Source organism: Neofelis nebulosa, chromosome 11 (assembly GCF_028018385.1).
Source record: "Neofelis nebulosa isolate mNeoNeb1 chromosome 11, mNeoNeb1.pri, whole genome shotgun sequence".
NCBI classification, from domain to species: Eukaryota; Metazoa; Chordata; class Mammalia; order Carnivora; family Felidae; genus Neofelis; species Neofelis nebulosa.
In genome coordinates, this window is record NC_080792.1 from 50,016,037 (window position 1) to 50,042,808 (window position 26,772).

The 26,772-nt window shown below is 37.2% G+C and overlaps 1 protein-coding gene across 1 annotated transcript in view; it reads right to left on the reverse strand.

The window, feature by feature from the left end:
• The window catches only part of MIB1 (MIB E3 ubiquitin protein ligase 1), a 129,227-nt gene that overhangs the window by 73,423 nt on the left and 29,032 nt on the right, over positions 1-26,772 (reverse strand). Inside the window, exons 6-10 of the mRNA XM_058692531.1 lie at positions 25,134-25,338; positions 15,403-15,586; positions 6,329-6,473; positions 4,646-4,779; positions 1,121-1,228 (exon numbers count right to left, since the gene is read on the reverse strand). Of these exons, the coding sequence (XP_058548514.1) occupies positions 1,121-1,228; positions 4,646-4,779; positions 6,329-6,473; positions 15,403-15,586; positions 25,134-25,338 (776 nt within the window). The remainder of the gene's footprint in view (positions 1-1,120; positions 1,229-4,645; positions 4,780-6,328; positions 6,474-15,402; positions 15,587-25,133; positions 25,339-26,772) is intronic.

The window sequence follows — 26,772 nt, forward strand, 5'->3', positions numbered from 1 at the left end:
AACTTAAGACTTCTCTTTTGAAATATGTGTCTTTAAAATGTTTTAATTAGTAAAAATAGGCTCGTCTACTAATTTAGCCCTCAGAAATCCAAGTCCTTATTAAACTTCCTCAAATGGGAGTATCATTTGGACAAAATTACAACATTCTACCTAGTCTAAATTTGATAGAATTTTACGTATTCGTAAATAATCTTCCACTAGACTAAAACAGATGTGATTTTAACATTTTTTCAATAATGAGGTTATAGTTAACTATAACAAAGGAAGCCATCCTTCACACCATACATAGATTCTCAACTAAAATTCCAATGATAGTAAAAAATATTCATTTCCCTTTTAAAAGAATATACTCTAAATTAATTTAAGCATACACACACACACACACACACACACACACAGTGATAAACACGCTGTGAAAAATTTTCAAAGATCCACATTAAAATCAAGAAACAATAAGACTAGGGGCGCCTGGGTGGCATAGTCGGTTAAGCGTCCGACTTCAGCCAGGTCACGATCTCGCGGTCCGTGAGTTCGAGCCCCGCGTCGGGCTCTGGGCTGATGGCTCGGAGCCTGGAGCCTGTTTCCGATTCTGTGTCTCCCTCTCTCTCTGCCCCTCCCCCGTTCATGCTCTGTCTCTCTCTGTCCCAAAAATAAATAAAAACGTTGAAAAAAAAATTAAAAAAAAAAAAAAAAACAATAAGACTAAACAAGTTCTAAATTACTGATTCCCTTATGAAAGGGGAAACAAAAAGCAAAGAAAGGCCTCTGAGTGTCACAGATCAGTAAAAATCTTGACCTACATGATCTATACATTCCCCTTCCTTCAACTTCCTCACTATGATTTTTGGATGAATCCAATTCAGCCCCCAGCAGCATGGTGGTCCTACCATAGTAAAGGAAAACTCAATTCCTATCTTCACTTATGGTTATGGCTACAATATTGAAGAATCAAAAGAAAAACAAGAAATGCTTCATGTTATCTCTTGTCAAATTTTTCTTTTCAATCAGAAGAGTCTTAGGTGAAGATTAAACTTTAGGAATGAAAGCAATCCATCTTATAATATAGAAGTATAATTTCTAGCACATTAATTTTTACTTATGTTTCAAACAGTTTAATTACCTCTGCTTCTACATCCACATTTTGCTTCAAAAGTAACTTCAAAATGTCAACATGTCCATTCTGACTAGCAGCTTGCATAGCTGTGTGACCAGCACATTGTCCATTTACCTATATAAAAAAGAAAGGATGAAGGAATGTCACCAAGAGCCAATATATAATGTAGGTTTAAATCTAACACATTGTAGGAGTCTTTGAAAATAATTTAGGTTGGTTTTCCATATATCCTAGCATAGACCACCAGAAACTCTTCTGTAATTTAGAAGTGAGGCAGGCATTTTTTTGTTTGTTTGTTTTAAAGGTTAAAGTTCCACTGTTCAAAGAGCTATGAAAGAACTATTTTAGCCAATCTGAAAAGTTAAAAAAAGAAAGTAAGGGAGGGAGAAATGTCGTTTTAGTTTTGTATATTCACTTCTATTTGAATTAAAAAGCTCAGAGTATGTTTCAATGAAAAAAAAAAATGAGGTGAATAAAAACTTTCAGAAAAGATGGCCTACTATATAAATAAATTCAATTTGACAAAGATACTGAATACTAACTGTAAGCAGAATACATAAATGAATTAGCAAGGTAGCCATATACAACTATTATACTATAAAGCAATAATTTCCAATCTTTTCTTCACTTCAGATGTTGAATAAATGCATAATTTCCCAATGACATACCCAAGGCTAAGTACAATTCCTTAATCCCACCCCATCCGCTCCCATCCATAAAACCATAAAAGATGGTTAAAAATGGTAGCCTGGTCACACGTTTATATCATATTTCTCCTCAGACTACACTAAAAAGACAGTAAAATAATTAAAAACACAAAAAGACATAAAGACAAAGAGAAAGGAAGAGCTAACATCAGAAAACAATAAAAAGCAACACATTTTTGAAAGAGAGAAAGCAGACAGAAGTTCTGACTTTACAGACAAAAGAAACACAAAACCTAGGAACTTCAGACAAAGTCAAAGCCTGCAAAAACAAGCACATCACAGGCAGATGTCTGATGTGCAATGGCCACACTCCAGACCCTCTCCTCAAACTCAATGACAGAGCGTTAGTTGCCATGCAAATAGACCCTAGACAGAAAAATGGTTTCTTCCCTTAAACAACTGAATAGCCATGAAGAACAGACCTCTACATGATAGCATTTAGAGACCCCAAAAGCTCCACATGCATAATCACCATAATGCAAAGTCAGTCACTAAGTTCTATCCAAGCAAAGAGAGCACCAAGTAGCTTAATGTCTTATTCAGAGATGAATGGACAAGCAAAGATCAGAGATTTGAGGAAGACCTCAAATTAAAAAAATAACTTAAAAAAACACATCTTTCTCCTATGTTGTCATCTCTCAGAAGATGAAATGAATACATACCTGACATAACTAAGTGTCTTGGAAGATTAGTCAATTAGAAGTTTGGAAAAGAATTAACTATAATAATATAGATTACAAACAAATGAAAAAAACTTTATGTGTGAAGTTAAGAGGGACTGACTGGGAAAAACTACAAGTGAACTTTCTGGAATAAAGGAAAAGTCCTAGATCTTATTAGGGGTGTGAATTACATGGATGTTTGCATTTGTCAAAACTTTTCCATGTATTTCACTATATGTAAATTACACCTCAATTTTTTAAATAAAAAAAAATTATGAACATCAAGGAAAGCAAACAATTGTATAGGAAAATACAATCTAGAATCAGTCACAGCTCAGATATGAATGTCATTTAAATAATAACATGCACAGTCGATTTTAATCTTAACAAAGTTACAATACAACCTAACCACATAAAGAAACTGGGAGGAGCGTGTATGTGTGTGAAGGGAATGGGCTGGAAAGAAAGCTGAAACCTCATTTTCACAGTGAAGTATTGAAAGATAACTCCCCAAACATAAAAATCAAGAAAAAACAATAGATGTTACTGGAAGATATGGAGGCAAAATATATGAAGAAAATCAGCTGAAAGACGTGAAAACAGCTGCCCCTAAAGGATGGGAAAACAGAGTTGAGAAGGAAATGATTTTTGTAACAAACCCTGTAGAACTATTTTTTCCCTTTAAATTTTTAGAATGTATATTGTTGGTTTTTTTTAGAAAAACTAAATTAGTAATTAAATGAAGAAAAAATTAAGTATAATAAAATATAAATCTGCTTGGCTGAATATAAAAAAATCTATCAAACACAAAAATCATTTGATACTTTAAACTTTGATAATTTACATAATTTTGATAATTTAAATAAATTATTTGTGATTTATCTGACAATAAAGAAATCACTGTGCTGGGGCGCCTGGGTGGCTCAATCAGTTGAGCATCCAACTTCGGCTCAGGTCATCATTTCGCAGTTCCTGAGTTCAAGCCCTGCATCAGGCTCTGTGCTGGTGGTGTGGAACCTGCTTGGGATTCTCTCTTTCCCCCTCTCTGCCCCTTCCCCACTTGTGCGTGCACACACACGCGCTCTCTCTAGCTCTCTCTCTTTCTTTCTCTAAATAAACTTAAAAAAAAAAAGGAATCACTGTGTTGTGCTGCTGCAATTGACATCTCCCTAATAAACATGAAATGCCACATGAGCTCCTGGGAATATGATGTTTATATCTTACAATTATAGATCAGATCTTCAAACTGTCTAGCATATTTAAATACAAAGGCAACAAACAGTGTCACAGAACAGTGACAATGACTCAAAGTGCCACTCCAACCACAATCTCTGGGCCAGCATTGAATACTGTATTGGTGCTGACATGGGAGCAATGGCAAAGCCAATGAATGACTAAACTAGAGCCAGAATGGCCCACTTAAAATGTGGTTTATGTGAATGGTAAAATACAATAAACTACTAAGATTTACAAAATGTATGACCTCTACTTCATCTGCATTCTAAACTGTAAGTTAATTCTCACAGGAAAAAAGTTTAGATTAAATGTTTTGAAAAGAGGGATAGAAAACTGCTTATAAAATTTACTACAATATATTTTAAAAACATGGTAAGATGACATCTCCATGAGAAGAATTCACTGAATTTCCCAAAAGGACACTAACCACTTAAAAACCTAAATGTAAAAATTATCAATTATAGGGGCGCCTGGATGGCTCAGTCGTTTAAGGGTCCAACTTCAGCTCAGGTCATGATCTCATGGTTTGCTGAGTTCAAGCCCCACATCAGGCTCTGTGCTGACAGCTCAGAGCCTGGAGCCTGTTTCAGATTCTGTGTCTCCCTCTCTCTCTGCCCGTCCCCTGCTCCTGCTCTGCCTTTCTCTGTCTCTCAAAAATAAATAAATGTTAAAAAAAAATTTTTTTTAATTATCAATCATAAATTTAGGAGGTTACAATGTTAAAATAAGAAAATGTCAAGATCTTTTAGAAAAGTACACTGAAGAATGATGTCCAGTGTCTTTAAAATACCTCAGAAAAAAAAGGAAGAAGGAATAGATGAAGCGCAGTTGGAAATTAATTGAACTTAAATGATATTACTGAACTCTAATGTTCATTATACTATTCTATTTTTGTGTATGCTTCAAATAATTTTTAAAATGCTCACATCCACATCTGGTCTTTTTAGCAAATCTTCCACTTTAGCAACATCTCCATTGGCAGCAGCCTTAACTAATTCTTCATTGAGGTCACCAGATTCTTGGGTTTCAAATAATTTCTTCAAGAGTTGGGAGAGTCTTTCTGTAAAGCATCAAATAAAGCTGCTAACATAGGAGGATCTCAAACCTTAACTACTAACAGAGAAGCATTACCCATACATCTAGAACACATACTTTTCCTTTTTTAATATTTCTATCATCAGTGTTATTTTTGTACGCTACTACAGATATTACCCAGGCAAGTTATAATTACTACCATAGAAAGCTGCATTAAATTCCAACCCATAAGTATTCCCAGCTTTCTCCAATTCATGTATTTCAAGTTATAACTTCAGAAAAAGTAGAGAGTTAGAGACAAGTAACAATTCAAGATTTAGAAGCCATACCAAAGATAATCACAAATAAAAACACTACAATGGGAGTATTATAACAATACAAACTTTCTTTCAGGTTTTAAGCATATCACATCAATTCTCAGATCTCAATGCTACAGACCTTAGAATAAATCAACAAATGAATGATTATGATTCAGAAGCAACGTACTCTCTATAATATTTGGGGAAACGTTTTAGGGACAAACCAATTTTCAGTTGAAAATGGTCATCTAAGTGCCAACAACATACTTCAACAGGTGCCAACTGATTGGTATTGACTAACAAAAAAGAACTAGGGGCATATTTATATAGACTCATTGTCATAAGATATTTTTTCTAAATAGCATTAATCAGTAGAGACATTACCCAGTACCATCCCTTAATTCTTAGATCTACTTAGTAGAAAGCAAAGAAATCACCAAGTGGACCACCACCAAGTACACATTATTTGAGTAGGATATTAACCATTCCTCGCTCTTTCAATTTGTAGTAGCCAGTTGGCTGTAATGCCACCTAACCAAAAGGTAAAAATAACACCACCTAATTTAAACTTTAAGTACACTAGCAAATTACAACAGGAAAGAAAAGACAGCAGTAGAGGAAGTAGAAAGCAGTACAAAATAAAACTGGAGGTCGCCCAATGTTTTCCTTTACTTTCTTATAATTTATAGTTATGGTTCTATCTTCTTTTCTGAATGCTAATACACAGTAATTTGTTTTAAAATTAATTGAGGTTACGTATATAAAGCTGGAGCACAGGAAGGAAAGACTTTGGGCATGAGTCTACCCAAGCATCCAGCTTATTCACATTTCAAAATGGTTTTCTACTTATTGTGGCATGTATAATAACTCTTATTAAACAGTAAGAAAGAAATATGGCCGATATGTAAAAATATCCAGGAAGAAAGCCATCTGCTAGCAATAACATTGAAAATAAAAAGAGAATAAAACAGTCTAAGAAAGTGATAAGTTCTGACTAAAGGGTACAATATTGAATTAACCCTTGATATAATATCCAAGAAAAAGCACCTACTTATGGAACTTTTCCAGGGGATACCTCAGCCAGAACAAAAACTGTTCATCATATGAAAAAAAGAAAAACAAAACAAAACAAAAAACACCTGTAGTGAAAATGCAGAAGTTAGTTGACATTCAAGTGAGGTTATTTATGACATTATCTGTACATGAGAACTGAGGAATTAGCAAAGGTTCTAATGTAAACCATATTACTTTTAAAGAAACACGATACAAACATACCACCAGATGCATTGCTAATGGCTGATCCAGCAGATGCCACCTTGGAAACTGCTGCTGGATTGTATGTCCAAGATGTTCCACAAACTTCCACCTTTAAATCACTGTCTGAATAAATCTGCTGTACTCGGCCAACTTTACCTAAAGTCTTAAAAAAAAAAAATTTTAGCTCATGTTGTCAAGTCTAAAGTACGTACCATAAAAATAGATCACCAGTTCTTACACGTTTAAAGTATTAATTTTTCTTTTTTACTAAAGAAAAAACATTTAAAGGACAATCATTTTCAAATGGGTTATTTACAAACTTTAAAGAGCATCCCTAAAAAACATTTTAATAAACAGGGCATCTGGGTGGCTCAGTCAGTTGAGTGTCCGACTTTGGCTCAGGTCATGATCTCATGGTTAGTGAGTTGGAGCCCTGCATGGGGATCACTGTTATCTGTGCCGAGCCTGCTTCGGATCCTCTGTCCCCCTCTCACTCTGCCCCTCCCCTCCTCACACTCACTCTGTCTCTCACTCTCAAAAATAAACATTAAAAAAAATGTTTAATAAACAAAACTACTATACTTCCACAAGAATATAAAAACAAGGGGGTCTGAGTGGCTGACTCAGTTGAGCATCCAACGCTTGATTTCAGCTCACATCATGATCTCATGGTCATGGGATCAAGCCCAGCACTGGGCTCCATGCTGACAGTTCAGAGCCTGTTTGGGATTCTCTCCCTCTTCTCTGCCCCTCCACCGCTCGTGCATGCACACGCGCTCTCTCTCTCTCTCTCTCAAAATAAACTTAAAAAAAAAAAAGAATATAAAATCAAAAATATCATGACAGTCTATCATTTATAAAAGTTCACAAAATTTTGCTTTTTGATATTCAACCTTTTAATCCCATAATCTTATGTTACATCTTGAGAATTTGTAAATTAAATACTCTAAAATCCATCATTAATGTGGCCTAAAAAAATAAAACCTGATTTCTAAAACAAATTACTTAAACCAAAATGGGAATCAGTACTGATTCCAAGACAGAAGTAGGTAGAAATAACATGCTTATTAAATATACAGGGAAAGGGGCATTTGGGTTCAGAACACAATCAGCGGCAACTCTTACCATGTGGCAGATAGTATTCTAAGAGCTTTATACATATTGACTTACCTAATACATAAAATCCTGAAAATTAAGTACTATTAGCTCCATTTCAAACTCCAGTCCAAAACCCATTCTCTTCAGCACAAGAGAATAGCAAATTACAATACTAGAAAATTAGTTTAGAATATTGACAACATCTGACTACTTCCTAACACAGAGTAAACTGCCCTTGATTGAGTGCTTTATTTTTTGATCTCTCCACAGCATTGGACCCTAGCTTCTTGAAACTATTCCTCTGATTTCTGAATGACAGTCTAACCTTTCTGCCTATTCCTTCTCTTTCTTCACTCACTGGCTCCTTGTCCATTTTCAGATCCCTAAATCTATTCATTCTTCCCCAAATTTTATTCCTTAGTTTTTTACTCTTCCTCCTTAAAAATGTAATCTACTCTGACAACTATCACCTTATTTCCAAAGACTCCAAAATATAATTCTATAGCCCCATTTATTCCTCTCTCTGCCCTCCAACACACACCAATTTTAACTTCTCATTACACATTTCCTCTTGGAATTTTCCATCCTCTCAAACTCTATGAGGCTGCATTCCTTGTTTTCCCCCTTAACTGCTTATTATAGAAAGTCTCAAACATACATAAGAAGACAATAGTATATTGAATCCCTGTATACCCATCAACTCTTAACAATTTTCAGCTCATGGCCAATCTTATTCTCCCCTACCTATTTGTTACTCCCTGTACTATTAATCACATAAACTTTAAAAAAAAACAAACCTGATACTACTACCAACCCTCCCAAAATTATCAACTCTGTAATATCATAAAATACCAGTGTTCAAATTTCCAATTGCTTCATAAATGATAAAATTCTTCAGTATGCTTAAATCAAGTTCCAATAAAGTCTATACATATATTTTTCTTTGCCAATTATTTGTTGAAGAAACAGGGTCAACTGTCCTATAAAGTTTCTTACAATCTGAATTTTGCTAATTGATATAATTTAATAAATTCATCTTTCTCTGTATTTAATAAGAAACACTTCAAATTGGCTGCTAGATCCTTTTAACATGACCTAGAAATCTTTGATAGCTTCCTTGCTACCTGGTATGAGACTCATCTTGTTCACTTCCAAAGAGCTAGAATTAGCCATTTCTCCAAAGACTGGTTTCTATACAGAGGGAAAGGCTATTTCAAGACTGTAATCTGGGGGCACCTGGGTGGCTCAGTCGGTTAAGCGTCCGACATCAGCTCAGGTCACGATCTCACGGTCCGTGAGTTCAAGCCCCGCATCAGGCTCTGGGCTGATGGCTCAGAGCCTGCAGCCTGCTTCTGATTCTGTGTCTCCTTCTCTCTCTGTCCCTCCCCCATTCATGCTCTGTCTCTCTCTGTCTCAAAAATAAATAAACGTGGGGCGCCTGGGTGGTGCAGTCGGTTAAGCGTCCGACTTCAGCCAGGTCACGATCTCGCGGTCCATGAGTTTGAGCCCCGCGTCAGGCTCTGGGCTGATGGCTCGGAGCCTGGAGCCTGTTTCCGATTCTGTGTCTCCCTCTCTCTCTGCCCCTCCCCCGTTCATGCTCTGTGTCTCTCTCTGTCCCAAAAATAAATAAAAAACGTTGGAAAAAAAATTTAAAAAAAAATAAATAAATAAACGTTAAAAAAAATTTTTAAAAAAAGACTGCAATCTGGGCACTAAGGTTGGTATTGTTATTAGAATGGTTACTGTTTCTAGGTCTTTTCATGGACAAAGCTAGGAAATAGTGGGGGGGGGGAAGGGGAGGAGATGTTTTATTTTGTTTTTTTTTTTTTTTTTTTTTTTAACGTTTTTTTTTTTTTTTTTTTTTTAATTTATTTTTGGGACAGAGAGAGACAGAGCATGAACGGGGGAGGGGCAGAGAGAGAGGGAGACACAGAATCGGAAACAGGCTCCAGGCTCCGAGCCATCAGCCCAGAGCCTGACGCGGGGCTCGAACTCACGGACCGCGAGATCGTGACCTGGCTGAAGTCGGACGCTCAACCGACTGCGCCACCCAGGCGCCCCTTTATTTTGTTTTAAAGATAAAATAAATCATAAATTCAAACATTCTTCCAATTCAAATTCAAGACTACAGGGTTTTTACTTAGCCTCTTCTATGTTACATTCGTATCTCCTTTTCCCACTCTGATCATTCTGGTTCTCAAAGTCACTGGGGATAACAGAATTAAAATTATCATATAACTACTCATTTGTTTTGTTTTTTTGTCACATCACACATAAAACAATCTCAGGATAATAATATTAGCACTACCACAGACAACAAGATCAATGAAAATTATTAAAAATCCCTTTTTATAGGCAGTTCTTTAGTGTATATTCTTCCTAAAAAGATATAAAGACAAATAACTGTGTTAAAAATCACCTGTACTTTTCTCTGTACAGTTATGCCAACAGGAAACACATTTAGGTTCATTTATTTCATTTTATTTTCTACTTTTAGGAACTTCCTTTTTGAATTTAATTTTGCTTAATAATTATATAAAAGATATATGTAGTTTTAAATCAAATCTATAAAACAAGATATATTCAAAGATGTCTCCTATCTACCTTTCTCCTTATACCATATTCCTTTTTTTAGATATGAAATATGTTTTTTTAACTTCACGGTTAATCCCTCCATTGTTTGCTTTTTTTCACATGAACTCTGCATTGTCCTAATTAGTTATACTTACAATAATACTAGTATTTTATACATATATATATATAAAACCTTATTCCCTCTTAAAAAAAAAAAAAAATAGAGACAGAGTGAGTCAATTGGTTCCCTAGTATGTACAACATTGAAATTAGTCATTCATGTTCTTACACTTACCTTCTTTCTCCCTAATATTTTGGTTTAGAAAGACAAATATATGATTTCATTCATATATGTAATTTAAGAAACACAACAGATGAACAGAGGGAAAAGGAAGGAAAAATAAGATAAAAACACAGAGGGAGGCAAACCATAATAGATTCTAAAATACAGAGAACTGAGGGGTACCAGAGGAGAGATGGGGGAAGGGGGATGGGCTAAATGGGTGATGGGCATTAAGGAGGGCACTTGTTGGGAGGCGCCTGGGTGGCTCAATCAGTTAGGCGTCTGACTTCAGCTCAGGTCATGATCTCATGGTTTGTGAGTTCTAGCCCCACATCGGGCTCTGTGCTAACAGCTCAAAGCCTGGAGTCTGCTTCAAATTCTGTCTCCCTCTCTCTCTGCCCCTCCCCCACTCATTCTCTCTCTCTCTCTCTCTCTCTCTCTCTCTCTCAAAAATAAAAACATTAAAAAAAAAATTTGAAGGAGCATTAAGGAATCTACTCCTGAAATCATTGCTTCACTATATACTAATTTGGATGTAAATTATAAAAAATAAAAAATAAAGTTAAATTATTAAAAAAAAAAAAGAAAAAAAAAAAAGGAAGGCACTTGTTGGGATGAGCACTGGGTGTTATATGCAAGTGATGAATCACTGGGTTCTATTCCTGAAACCAAGATTATATGGTATGTTAACTAACTTAAATTTAAATAAAAAAAAAAATATATATATATATATAGGTTTAAAATAATAGTATTTAGTTCCACATAATAACTAAAAGGCAATCGAACAGCTTGCTAAACTTTCCATATATGCTCTCTCCATTCCCACCCCATTTTTTGAGTTATACTCTATAAAGTTACATTTTATCTGTGTTGTTAGAGCATAAAACCATTATACAGACTCTACCTCTTCCTTTAACCATCATTTAATCTTAGTTCAACAAATAAATACATATTTAATGATCACTATCAGCTTTCAGTTGATATCTCTCATGTCGGTTGTCTGAAACATTTTTTAGGAGATTAATCAGAAAAAGCTAATGGGAACAAGATTCTATAAATTCTTACATGTTCATAGCAACTTGTAGCCTTTATACTTGAAAGTCAGTTGGTTATATATAAAACTCTTAGCTTACATTTTTGTTCCTTGACTACGTTAAATAAATGTTATTTCGCTGAGATCACAAACCACAGAGACCAGTTTTTTTCCTTAACAATAATCTGATTTTCTTTTCTTTGTAAGTAAAACTTGACCTTTTTCCCCAGATACCCAAAGAGTTGTTTTCTTCTCTTGAAGATTCAATTATTTACCAGAAAATGGCTCAGTGTTTGGTGTTCTCAGTTTTCCCAGCTATACAATGTATCCTTTTAATATTTAGCTTTAAAGTTTTTAATTCAGGGGCATTCTTTCTGGAATTATAAATTTTAGTAGCTTTATAGTCCATTGCTTTGGCTTTTGTTTTTCCTTTTTTGCAAGGACTCCTAATACACATATATTAGGTAATCTATATTTGTCACTTTCCCTGAAATACTTTTTACCTTTTTTATTTAAAAAATTTTCTTCCTTTTTACCTTGTTTCTCTTAAAGGCATTATCTGTTATATTTATTTGATGTGTTGCATCAAGCTTACTCCTCATTTCTGAAATTATCTTTCCTTTTCAATTCTTCCCTAAGTTCTATCACCTCATTTCTAATTATGATCCATTTCAGAGTGCCTGGGTGGCTCAGTCAGTTCAGTGTCTGACTCCTGATTTCAGCTCAGGTCATGATCTATGGTTCATGGGATCTAGCCCCACCTGGGGCTCCATGCTTACAGCTCACAGAGCCTACTTGGGATTCTCTCTCTCTCCTCTCTCTCTCTCTGCACCTCCTCTCCACTCATACCCTTTCTCTCTCTCTCTCTCAAAATAAATCAATGAACATTAAAAAAGTATGTAAGTTCTTTAAAAATAAATAAAAATTAAAAAATAATTATGATCCATTTCACTCATCTTTTATCATTTTAATTTGTTAGCTCATTTTGAATCATTAGATTTTAGTTTTCTGTGATATCTTCTACTGTACTTTCGTTTGTCTATAGAGAAGTTATGCTATTCCTTATTGTCTTTTTTCAACAATAATTATGTATGGGGATTTGATGATGATCGCTTCAAACTTTTATCATTCCTCTGTCCCTACTGTCTCTATCCTACTCAATTTAATTTCTATTCCCAGCACCTTCTCCTTAATGGAGGGCTCTGCCCAGAAAGGGAGCTATGGCTGATTCATTCTGAGAGTTTACAGATTCAGGCTGCTCAAGCCCCTTCAAACTTTGGCATGGACCTATTACCCTCACCCCAAAATGAGGTCTGTAAAAGCCCTCCCAGGTTTAGCTATTGTTTCCACATTCATCTACTATACTAGCCAATGAATACTTGTTAGCTATATTGGAGCTCCCTTGTTCTAGAGTCTATCTGATCCCCATTAATTCTCTCTGCTGCCAGACAAACAGATATAGACCCAGTAGCTGTCAGTGTTTTCTCACTACTCATTCATATTTTAGGGTTCAATTGGCTACTCTGTCACCTGGTTTTAATATAGATGCTTGTGCCGTTTTTTTTTTTTTTTTGGTTATGCTAATCTAGTTGTTGACTATTTTTATCAAGACAATTTAGAAAAATTAAAATTCTACACCATCACCAGTGGAACCCAAGAATTCCCCTCTAGCTATAACCTACAGGTTTTGCTTATATAAAAGCTTACTATGGGAGATAGAGCACTTAGGCTTTGAAGTAAAACAGATTTGAGTTCAAACTTCAGTTCAGAAACTTAGCTCTGATTCCTCATCTTTAAAATAAAGGGGCGCCTGGGTGGCGCAGTCGGTTAAGCGTCCGACTTCAGCCAGGTCACGATCTCGCGGTCCGTGGGTTCGAGCCCCGCGTCAGGCTCTGGGCTGATGGCTCGGAGCCTGGAGCCTACTTCCGGTTCTGTGTCTCCCTCTCTCTCTGCCCCTCCCCCGTTCATGCTCTGTCTCTCTCTGTCCCAAAAATAAATAAAAAACGTTGAAAAAAAATAAAATAAAATAAAATAAAATAAAATAAAATAAAATAAAATAAAATAAAATAAAATAAAATAAAATAAAATAAAAATAAAATAAAGATGCCATACAACCATCTGCTTATAATGCTCCTATGACAAAGTCTGTGTATGTGTTTGTGTGTGTACACATATTTGTCTGTGCACATATGTGTGTGTGTGTGTGTGTGTGTATATATCTATATCTATAGATCTATATCTATATCTATATCATTTAGCACAGTGCTTAGAATAACTGGGCACACAAAAGACATACACTGCTATATATAAGCTGTCACTGCTAAGGGGAAAAACAAAAACATTTTGACTATAAAAAAATCTTAAATAATATATGTATCTCATATAAAACATGTCAAAAGATTCCATTTAACTAACATAGGCTTAAAGTACATCAATACATTTTTTAACCAATGTTACTATCAAAAGCAAACAAAAGGCACATGGGTGGGTCAGTCAATTGGGCAGCTGACTATTGATTTCAGCTCAGGTCATGATCTCACGGTTTTGAGATCCAGACCTGCACTGGGCTCCTCACTGAGCATACAGCCTGCTTGAGATTCTCTGTTTCCCTCTCTCTCTCTGCCCGCCCCCCACTAGTGCACATGCATGTGCACTGTCTCTAAAAATAAACTTTAAAAAAAGCAAACAAAAGATCATATGGAACTTAATTTTTTTGACACCAGAATTCTAAAATACAGCTCCTGCAACACAGACAACTATCACTTAGTCACTACCTACCTAAAACAATAAAAAAATGATGTTGGCAGCATCTGCAAACTATGAAATGTCTTGGAATGAAAACACCATAACAATAGATTTCTTTGTGTTTTGTTCACTACTAAATCTTTGAAGCCTAATAGGTATATTGTTTGTGCTAAAATATCTGCCAAGGGAGCAAGGCAGAAAGGAAGGATGGACTGATGGAAGGGCAGCACAACATGAAGGACAGGGAGGGGGTAATGGACAGGATGGGAGGAGGCAGAGGGCTAGACGAAATAGGAGATGGTGCTGGCCAGGACAGAGCACTAGACAATACAGGATAGGGGGATGAGACATGAAGAGAGATGGGAGGGGAGGTGCACAGTAAAGGAAGGAAGCACTGAATGGGATGGGACTGGGGTGGGGGGTGGGGTGGCCAGAACAGGACAAATTTTGTGACTGGATGAGAAAGGAGTAGGGGTAGCAAAGTGGAGGGCTAAACACGAGGACACAGCAAAGTGGAAGGAAATGGGATATAGGGCAAGAAAGTATGGGGGGCAGCAGAACAGAACGGGTAGTAGTACAGAAGGAAGGAACAGAAGGTAAGAGCGAGGGACAGATGGAGAAAGAGGATGGATGCAAAAAGGGCAGAACAAACAAATTTTTCTGTTATTCCTGAACATTTGGTGAAAAATGTGTCGAATGAGTAAATTAAAAATTACACCATAACTCTTTGGGAGCAAAGGCAGCTCAGAAGGCACACATTCAGAGTTGCTCTTTCATACTCTAAGTTTGAGAGAGGCAGGCCCCCAACTAAGGCAAGCAGTGGTGGTCCAGCACTGCTAGTAACTGGATGAGCATCTCTCTCTCATTCTGGGATTAAGTATCAGGGAAGTCCCTGTTACCTTCCACCTACATTACATTCTCCAGTAACAGCTCTTTAAAACACTACTAACCGTAGCCCTACATGGACCTTCCTGGGCTAATTTAAGTGGAACAAATTAGACAATAAAAGACATAAGTATGCCTAGCAGCCAATGAAGACAGAGAGAGGCACAGAGTGCAACTGAAGGAGGGACAGAGAGAGGGAGACACAGAATCTGAAGCAGGCTCCAGGCTCTGAGCTGTCAGCACAAAACCCAATTTGGGGCTCAAACCCATGAACCGCAAGATCATGACCTCAGCTAAAGTTGGACGCTTAAACTGACTGAGCCACCCAGGTGCCCCCAAGTACAATTCTTGAAGAATTATGCTAATTTAGTTTCCAAACTTCAAATATTTTTTAAATCTACACACGTATAATGTAATTCCTAGTCTAAAACTGTTTTATCATTCCTAGTCTGAAACTATTTTAGATATACTTACTGGGAGCATAGCTTCAGCCCATTCTCCATGTCCTCTCTGTAGAAGTTTGATTCTTTCCAGATCATAACAAACTTGTACAAGATCACCCACTTGAAACTGTGAGGTACCTCCTTCTGCACCTTGAGCAGCATCCCCACTTCGGACAATGTTTGCTTTAGTGAGAACGGCAGGATTGAAGGTCCACCTAAAAATCAAAGCCAAAACTCAAAATAGGTAACTTTACTTAATTTTAACACAACATTCTTAAACATTGCAGGGCAAAAAAAATTTCTAACACATGAGCACAGTAAAGCAATCCTTTGCAATTATGTCCTGAACAATTTGTTTTCCCTTTTATAATTACACATATTTAAGGAAAGACTTACCTGTAATCTCACACCCTAATACGATCCTTCTGTCTAGTTTCCCCTTACATGTTTTAAAAATTGTTATAGGGGCGCCTGGGTGGCGCAGTCGGTTAAGCGTCCGACTTCAGCCAGGTCACGATCTCACGGTCCGTGAGTTCGAGCCCCGCGTCAGGCTCTGGGCTGATGGCTCGGAGCCTGGAGCCTGCTTCCGATTCTGTGTCTCCCTCTCTCTCTGCCCCTCCCCCGTTCATGCTCTGTCTCTCTCTGTCCCAAAAATAAATAAAAAACGTTGAAAAAAAAAAATTTAAAAAAAATTGTTATAAAATACACTACTGTTAAATATTAAAACCTTTCAGAAACATATAAAGTGAAAGTGAAATTTCCATTTCACACAAACACACCTGGATCCCCATCAGGTGTAAATACTCACTGTGGTGTCAACTATACTTCAATTAAAAAAATCTAATGAAACTGGGACACAAACACTCCATTGTGTATCCCTGTGATCTTCTATTAGTGCACTGATACTTCTAACATACAGAGTTGCTTCCTTTTTCATAAACAGATTTTATATATTTTATATTTATATATATGTATATATACATATATACACATATATACATATATATAAATAAAATTCTGGGACTTCTTTTTTCTCAGAGAATGTACCTTGGAAGATTTGTTTTCAATGTCACAGAAATAGACCTACTTATTTCAATTCAGTGGCTACAGCAGTCCATTACATGGTTATACATTAATGCATTTAACCATTCTCCTACTATCTTTTAAAGTATTTCCAAATTTTCACTATTACAAACAATACTATAAAGAACATCATCGTATGTACATCTTTGTGCAAACAGGGTCAGTATCTCATTAGTGATTCTTAAAAAGCCACCTAATCACCATATGTATTTGTTTACAATTCCGACAGAGCCAAATTGGCTCTAGAGAGTGTACTATTTCTCCATACCATTAATAATCTCATGGATAAAAACAATATCTAGTTTTAATTTGTCATACATGGGTATTTCACATGACTGCAATCACTGCTACACATTCTTCTCTGCTACACATAAGCATTTTTCTTTTTTTTTTCTTTTTTTTTTTTAAGTTTATTTTGTTTTGAGAGAGAGACAGAGTGCGATCAGGAGAGGGGCAGAGAGAGGAGACAACACAGAATCCGAAGTAAGCTCCAGGTTCTGAGCTGTCAGCACAGAGCCCAACGTGGGGCTCGAACTCACAAACCATGAGTTCATGACCTGTGTCAAAGTTGGACACTTTAACCAACTGAGCCACCCAGGCGTCCCCACATAAGCATTTTTCAATGCTGTTACCATTTCTGTTCCCCCAGTCCTATATATCACTCCAAAGAAAAAAGGTTCCCTGAATAAGCTTTTACAATATGGCACTATTATATCTTCCTCTATTTAATTTAAATGAGAGGTCTTAACATATAAAAACCTGTTACTAAGTTCCTGTAACCATGGAAATAAACTCTTCTTTCTAAAGCAACCACAAAGAGAAAGAAGTGTCTCTGACCAGTTAAGAATAAAAATCAGATATGCAAAGATTTCTTTCTAGGGGTGCCTGGGTGGCTCAGCCAGTTAAGCATCCGACTTCGGCTCAGGTCATGATCTTGCAGTGAGTTCGAGCCCCATGTCAGGCTCTGCACTGACAGCTGAGAGCATGGAGTCTGCTTCGGATTCTGTATCTCCCTGTCTCTCTCTGCCCTTCCCCTACTCACATTCTATCTCTCACTCAAGAATAAAGATTTTTTTTTTTAATATTTTTTTAAGATTTCTTTCTAGCCTTACAATCAGTGCTTTTTTACCTTGCTCCCAATATTCCAAAATTTATTTGACCTATTACAGTGCTTGAAACACGGCAGTACTTACTCGAGTTGTTCCCTCTGCCTACAGTGCCTCCCTCCCTGGTGAAAACTGAGTCCATCTTTTAAGTTTACTCCAAAGGTAATTTTTTCTCTGAAGTTTGCTCTGATTTGCCTACCTGAAATGACCACTCTTCTTTTGTACCTTCAGAATACCCTGAATACTCACCTATCGCAATTACATTTTAATGCAGTTATTTCTGGTTTTATCCATCCAAACTAAAAAGGAAACCCATGCAAAGCAAGGGACCATGTCTTAATTGTCTTTGAAATCCCAGTGCTAATCACAGGGCTAATACAGGATAAGTACTTAATAAATCCTTGTTAAAAAAACAGAACAGAGAAAAAGGTTATTTTCTAGAATTCATATTATGTTACTGTTAACACTACTGCCCAAGTTCTGACCAAGAAAGAATTTGGCAAGTAATAATGCCAATTTAGCTTAACATTTCCAAACAACAAACAAGATAACACAAAATGTTAGTAAAAAGTAACACTAAATGTCAGTATGTACTAAACTGAACTTAAGATTTTCTCCTCTTTTTATTAAGAGCTTTGAGATAAAATTCACATTCCATATAGTTCCCTCATTTCAAGTGTTTAATTGGGTGGCTTTAGTACATTTACAGCCTTGTACCACCAAGCACTATCTAATTTCATTTTCATCACCACAGAAAAATACTCCATGACAAGTAGCAGTCAATCCATGTTCACCCCTCTCCCTGGCCCTCAATAATTAGTAAGATACTACATATTTGGTTATTCTGCATATTTTACAGAAATCACATAATACGTGACCTTTTGTGACTGGCTTCTTTCCAGCATAACATTTTCAAGATTTATCTATTTGCAGCATATGTCAGTATTCTGTTCTCCATTCCTTTTTATGGCTGAGTAAGATTCCACTGTATGGATACATCATATCTTGTTTATCCATTCATCAGATGATAGACATTTGGGATGTTTCAAATTTTGGCTGTTATTAAGAATGCATCCACAAACATTCATGTACAGGTTTCTGTGTGGACACACTTTCAATTCTCTTTTTTTTTTTAATTTTTTTAACGTTTATTCATTTTTGAGAGACAGAGAGACACAGAGCATGAGTGGGGAAGGGGCAGACAGAGAGGGAGACACAGAATCCGAAACAGGCTCAAGGCTCCGAGCTGTCAGCACAGAGCCCGACGCGGGGCTCAAGCCCATGAACTACAAGATCATGACCTGAGCCGAAGTCAGATGCTCAACCGACTGAGCCACCCAGGCGCCCCTCAATTCTCTTGAGTATAAACCTAAAAGTGGACCAGCTGAGTCATATGCTAACTATATTTTCAAAGCATCAAGACCAGTTCACATTCCTATTATCAGTGTACGAGGCTTTGGTTCTAATTTCTCCACACCCTCACCATCACTTGTAATTATATACTATTTTATTCTAGTATGTGATTTTGAATTACATTTCCCTACATTTACATTCCTCATTGTGATTCTGAATTACATTTCCCTACTAACTAATTGCTAATAATGTTGAGCATCTTTCCATAGGTATTAACTCCTAACTTCTACTGTGACTGTATTTGGAGACAGAGCCTTTAAGGAAATAACTAAAATTAAATGATGTCAGAAAGGTGGGATGCTAATCCACCAAGACTGATGTCTTCATAAGAAAAGGAACAGATTTAGGAGATGTCATTCTCTGAGCATGCACAGAGAAAAGGCCATGGGAGAACATAGTGAGAAGGCAACCAACTATAAAAGCCAGGAAGTGGTCTCAACAGAAACCAACCCTAATGGAAACTTGAACTTGGACTTCCAGCCTCCAGAGCTGTAAGAAAATGAATTTCTATTGTTTAAAAATCCTTTGTCCATATTTTAAATGGGTTAGTTGTCTTTTGTTGTTGAATTATAAGAGTTCTTTACATATTCGAGATACAAGTCCCAAGTCTGGCATATGATTTGCAAATATTTTCTCCCACTCAAAGTTTCCTTCAAAACACAATTTTTTAATTTTGATGATGTCCAATTTATTCACTTTTTCTTTGGTCCTTCTGCCTTGGGGGTCGTATGTAAGAAACCACTATCTAATCCAAGGTCACACAGTCTTATATTTTAGGATTTAAAAGTACATTTCATCAGGGCACCTGGGTGGCTCAATGGTTAAGCACCCAACCTTGGCTCAGGTCATGATCTCGAAGTTCTTGAGTTCAAGCCCTGCAGCGGGCTCTGGGCTGAGAGCTCAGAGCCTGGAGCCTGCTTTCGATTCTGTGTCTCCCTCTCTCTCTGCCCCTCCCCCACTTGTGCACGCTCACTCTTGCTCTCTCTCAAAAATAAATAAACATTAAAAATACATTTCATTGGAGCGCCTGGGTGGCTCAGTCGGTTAAGCGTCCGACGTCAGCTCAGGTCGTGATCTCATGGTCCGTGAGTTTGAGCCCCGCGTCGAGCTCTGCACTGACAGCTCAGAGCCTGGAGCCTGTTTCAGATTCTGTGTCTCCCTCTCTCTGACCCTCCCCCGTTCATGCTCTGTCTCTGTCTCAAAAATAAATAAATGTTAAAAAAAAAAAAATACATTTCATTGGGGCACCTGGTTGGCTCAGTCAGTTAAGCATCCAACTCTTAATTTTGGCTCAGGTCATGATCTCATAATCGTGAGACCAAGCCCCACACTGGGTTCCGCACTGGGTGTGGAGCCTGCTTAAGATTTTCCCTCCCTCCCTCTCTCTCTCATTCCTGCCCCTCACCACTCACACTCTCTCTCAAAAAATTAAAAGGAAATAAAAAGTATATTTTCATAGGGTTATATCTACTATAGATAATGATTCCGCCAATGAACTTGGAAAAGTAAACTGAAAACCTTTGGGAATGGATTCACCATTCCAGATGTCATTGAGAACATTTGTGATTCATGGGAAAAGGTCAAAATAGTAACAGGAGTTTGGACGAAGTTGATTCGAATGTTTATGGATGACCCTGAGGGGTTCAAGACTTCAGTGGAGGAAGTAACTGCAGATTACTAGAATTAGGAGTGGACTAGAATTAAGAGTGGAGACTGAAGATATAACTCAATTACCATAACCCCATACTAAAACTTTTGAACAGATGAGGAGTTGCTTCTTACGGATGAGCAAAGAAAGTGGTTTCTTGAGAAGGAATTAATTCCAGGCAAAGATAGGGTGAAGACTGTTGAAATGAAAACAAGGATTTAGAATATTACATAAACTTGGTTGATAGAGCAGAGGTGGGTTGTCAGAAGACTGACTCCAGTTCTGTAAGAAGTTCTATTGTGAGTAAAATGCTATCCAACAGCACTGCATGCCACAGAGAAATCATTCATGAAAGGAAGAGTCAATCAATGCAGCAAACATCACTGTTGTCACCAGAAATTGCCACAGCCACCCAACCACCACTCTGATCAGGCAGTAGCCATCAACATTAATGTTGGCAGTAAAAAGTTTTCAACTCACAAAGAGCTCAAATTATAGTTAGCATTTTTGGACAATATTTATGGTATAACTGCACATTTAATAGACTACAGTATTGTGTAAACATAATTTTTTTTTTAAAGAATTTTTTCTAACGTTTATTTATTTTTGAGACAGAGAGAGACAGAGCATGAATGGGGGAGGGGCAGAGAGAGAGGGAGACACAGAATCGGAAGCAGGCTCCAGGCTCCGAGCCATCAGCCCAGAGCCCGATGCGGGGCTCGAACTCACGGACCGTGAGATCGTGACCTGAGCTGAAGTCGGACGCTTAACCGACTGAGCCACCCAGGCGCCCCTAAACATAATTTTTATACACAATGGGAAACAAAAACTTCATTTGACTCTCCTTATTACAGAGGTCTGGACCGAACCTGCAATATCTCCAAGGTATGCCTATATATATTGTCAGCATCATTTACTGAAAAGACTATTCTTTCCCCATTGAACTGTATTGAACCCTTGTCAAAAATTAAATGACTTTAAATGCAAGGGCTTATTCTCAGACTCTCAGTTCTGTTCCATTGATCTATACATCCATCTTATGTCAATAATAGGCTGTCTTGATTACTACACCTTTATCATAAATTTTGAAATTAGGCAGTGTGAGTCCTCCAATTTTGTTTTTCTTTTTAAAATTGTTTTGGCTATTCTGGGTTACTTGAATTTCCATATGAACTATAGAAATAGATTGTCAATTTGTATAAAAAAGGTACTAGGGTTTTGATACAGATTGCATTAAATTTGTTGATTAGTTTGGGGAAAAACTGGCATCTGTTATAGGCTGAATTACGTCATCCAAAAAATATGTTGAACTCCTAATCCCCAATACCTCTGAATGGGACCATATTTAGAAACAGGGTCATTGCAGATTTAATCGAGTTAAAATGAAGTCATACTAGATTAGGGTGGGCCCTAAATTCAATGATTAGTGTCCTTATAAGAAGGTCATGTGAAATCAGCTTTGGTCATTTTCTCTGTAAAAGATTTTAGAATTATCATGAGCTCAATTAACTTACTTCTATGTTTTCTCAGGGTTCTTTCCTCATGGATGGTTAAGCTGCACCAAAATAAAATATTGGGCTGGAGGACTGATCATATGGCTCTCAGTCTCAAACAGTCGATTTGAATGCATTTAAAATAAAATGTGTACCCCCCCAAAAAAGGAGGCCACGTGAAGACACAGGGACACACAGACTCACAGAGGAGAAGGCCATGTGAAGACAGAGGCAGAGAAATGAATGATGCATCTACAAGCCAAGGAACACCAAGGCATGCCAACAACCACCAGAAGTTAAGAGAAGCATAGAACAGATTCTCCCTCAGAGCCTACACAAGGAACCAATCTCCCTAACACCTTGATTTTGGAATTCTAGCTTTCCAAAACTGTGAAAGAATAAAGTGCCATGGTTTGAGTCACCCAGTTTGTGGTAATTTGTTATGGCAACCCTAGGAAACTAATATACAATCTGAACAATATCAGATCTTCTGGGCCATAAATATGAGATGTCTTTCCATTTATTTAGGTCTTCCTTAATTTCCTTCAACAATGTTTTGTAGTCTTCAGTGTACAAGTCTTGCAATTCTTTTTTTTTTTTTTTTTTTAAGTAATCTATACATCCAACACAGGGCTCAAACTCATGACCCTGAGATCAAGAGCTGCATGCTCTACAAACTGAGCCAGCAAGGCTCCCCAAGTCTTGCACTTCTTGGGCTGAACTGATTCTTAGGTATTTTATTCTTTGTGATGCTACTGTAAATGAAACTTTTCTTAATTTCATTTTCAAATTGCTCATTGCTAGTATACAAAAATACAATTGACTTTTCTACATTGATCTTGTATCTCTCAACTTTGCAGAACTCACTTATTAGTCTTAACAGTTTTCTGTGGATTCCTTAGGTTTTTCTATTCACAAGATCATGTCACCTATGAACAAAGATGGTTTAGCTCCTTTTCTCTTACTTCTTCCTTTTATTTCTTTTTCTTGCCTAATTGCCCTGGCTAGACCCTCTAGAACAATGCTGAATAAAAGTGGGGAGGGCAGACATTTTTATTTTGTTCCTGATCTTAGGGGAAAAGCATTCAGTCTCTCACCAGTTGGGTATGATGTTAGCTGTGGGTTTATTTTATTCATTTTGTGTGTGTGTGTGTGTGTGTGTGTGTATGAGAGGGAGAGAGAGAGAAAGAAAGAGAAGAGAAAGAGAGAGAGAGAGAGAGAGAGAGAGAGAGAGAGAGAGAGAGCACACACAGGGAAGGAGGAGAAAGAGAAGGAGAGAGACAGAATCCTAAGCAGGCTCTGCACTGTTGGTGTGGACCCCAATGCAGGGCTTGAACTCACCAAGAGTTCAAGTGAACTCACACAAGATCATGACCTGAGCCAAAATCAAGAGCTGGATGCTTACGGGCGCCTGGGTGGCTCAGTCGGTTAAGCGTCCGACTTCGGCTCAGGTCATGATCTCACGGTCCCTGAGTTCGAGCCCCACGTCGGGCTCTGTGCTGACAGCTCAGAGCCTGGAGCCTGCTTCAGATTCTGTGTCTCCTCTCTCTCTGACCCTCCCCCGTTCATGCTCTGTCTCTCACTGTCTCAAAAATAAATAAACATTAAAAAAAATTGTAAAATAAAAAAATAAAAAAAAGAAAGAGCTGGATGCTTAAATGACTGAGCCACCCAGGCACCCTAGGCTGTGGGTTTTCATAGATGTCCTTTACCAGCAAAGAAGTTCCCTTCCGTTACTACTTTATTTAGTGTTTTTATCATGAAAGGGACTTGGATTTTGTCAAACGCTATTTCTGTACCTCCTGGTATGACCACGTGTATCCTTAAGATTTGAACACAATTAGAGCTAATTCTATACACTGGGAAACAACTTAATGTTAATTTTCTTCATCCTATATATAACCCCTCCCCTAAGGAACCTCAACAAGTTTGTTTCTTTATGCATATATCAGTAACAAAGCTTTGACAATTGTTCAATTTGACTACTGCTTTTTCTTTAAAATACTATAAACGGGTGCATGGGTGATTCAGTGGGTGGGTTGAGCATCCAACTCTTGATTTCAGCTCAGGCCATGATCCCAGGGTCATGGGAATGAGCCCCGTGTTGGGGTTCTTGGGATTCTCTCTCTCTTTCTCTCTCTCTCTCTCTCTCTCTCCGCCCCTCCCCTGCTCTGTCTTTCTCTCTCCCTCTGCCCTCTCCCCTGCTCATGCACATTCTCTCTCTGTAAAATAAAAAATAAATAATTTTTTTTAAAAATAAAATAAAATACTATAAACATGCCAGTAAACTGAATATACTTTAGCCCCTAAGAGCAAATAAATCAAAGACTCCAAGAAACTCACAACCTAGATGTAAAATAAACAACTATTTTCATATATAACAGGAGACCTACACAGATGAATAGCATGTACATATACCAGGGATTGTGGAATAAGAGAGGAGGTTCCCAAAACATATAAGCTCAGTATTTACAGGATGCAGGAGTTAATCCAGGCAAAGAGGCAGAAAAGGAGAAAAGGGTATTCTGCATGGAAGAAGTAGTATGTGCAAAGGTAGACAGTGAAGAAATGCATGTAATTCTATGTTGCTAATAAGGACTGGTGTATTCACACCTCTGTGGCAAGAAAAAGCTATGGTACCAAGAGATGACTGGAGATATGGGCCAGAGTTCTAATTTTATTCTCATTCAGGGCAAACTGATATGGTCTATTATGAACAGAGAACTTTTTAGCTGTATTTGAACTAATACCAATACAATGTATTCTCCTCCTCCAGAAAAAAAAAAAAGTGCCCAGAACATTGTATAAGCATATTCATATAAATTCACATACATACCACACACACATTTATCATTTGTTCCGCTCCACTTTACCAACATATTCTGGATTTTTAGCTACTATTTTAAGAGCTAGCTTAAAGGAGTCTTTGATTATAGCACATTATTTGCTTTCTCTAAGGTTCTTTCTTCTATATACTAACTTTATTTGCCATTACTAAAAATCAAGAAATATCACCAACCTATTGCCACTTGGATACTGTACTACAATGTCATGATCTTCATCAATGCCACAAACAGTTCCAGTTGTAGTTAAAGTCTCAAACATGCCATCAGTCCATCCTCCATGACCGTGCTGCAAAGACTGTACAATTTCTAGGTCAAGATCTATATTCACCAGGTCACCAATCTGCAATCCACCAGGATTCCTGTTGCCATTCTGCTCACCTGTAATTGCAGAGGGAGTTGACAAAGGTAAAGGGAAACCACTGCAATAGCATGCAACTGTATTATTTTTAAACAAGAGCAAGCTCTAGATATTTTAGTTTTAGTTACCCTCCAATTTTAAAATGTTTTGAGAATATATTGTAAGTATCAAATTCTGGAGCTAGAGAGCTTCAAAAATAAGAAGAAAAAAACCAATCAGACTCACAAATTGAAATAATGTGATGATTCATAACAACAACCGAACAATAACCCTATATCAAAGTACAAAGTTCTGGGTTTTTAAAATGTTCACTTTTCTGCCTGGATGACCTGTTGACTATTCCTGCAATAACTACAATTAGAAAGTTATTGAGGTTCAGTAACAAACTACAGCCACCATAACCAGCTAGAGAATATGAAAGAGAATCTTAAAATTATTTTCTTCTCTGAAGTGCTTAGTACTATTTTTTACCAAATGGCCCTTTTGATTTTTTTTCCTAAAGAGCATCTTTAGATATTTAAAAGCCCATCCCCTATATTATTCTCAAAGCTAGGTCTGGGATAGGGGCACCTGGGTGGCTCAGTCAATTAAGTGTCTGACTCTTGATTTCGGCTCAGGTCATGATCTCACAATTCATGGGTTCCCACCCCGCATTGGGCTCCAAGCACTGACAGTGTGGAGCCTGCCTGGGAATCTGTCTCTCTCCCTCTCTCTGCCCCTCCCCTGCTCACTCACTCTCAAAATAAATAAATTTTAAAATTAAAGAAAAAAAAAACCTAGCTCTGGGATAAAGGATTCATGATCATAAAACACTATGATGAGGGATCCAAAAAATATGTTGATTCTATACTTCTCTTGTGAAAGCAAGATCCAAAAGAAGGAAATTTCTGAAACATGGAAAAGGAATGATCTTGTCAAAATATAAGTACTTCTTCTACATTCCTTAAAAAAAAAAAAAAGAAAAAGAAAATCAGGGTATGCTGCAAAAAAATAACACTTTTTGGCCAGAAGGGAAATCAAATGATTTTAAAAAAGGAACACAGAGCTCACATGAAAAGGCAAACATTCACAGACTAAAACCTTAATCTGAATAATGTGGTAAATGTTTACTGTGGCCACAATAAAGAATCTATAAAATGAAGACAGTTTTGGTTTCCTTATCCCTTACTTTAATGGCACATGAAAAATTATATTTATTATATAACCTTAATCTTCAAACTATTTTTGTATTAAGAAGGCAATTTTAGGGGTGCCTGGGTGGCTCAGTCTGTTGAGCATCAGACTCTTGGTTTCAGCTCAGGTCATGATCTCATGGTTCGCGGATTAGAGGCCCAAGTCTGACTCCATGCTGACAGCTTGGAGCCTGCTTGGGATTCTCTCTTTCTCTCGCTCTCTCTCTCTCTCTCTCTCTCTCTCTCTTTCTCTCGCTCTCCCCCCTCCCGCCCTCAAATAAA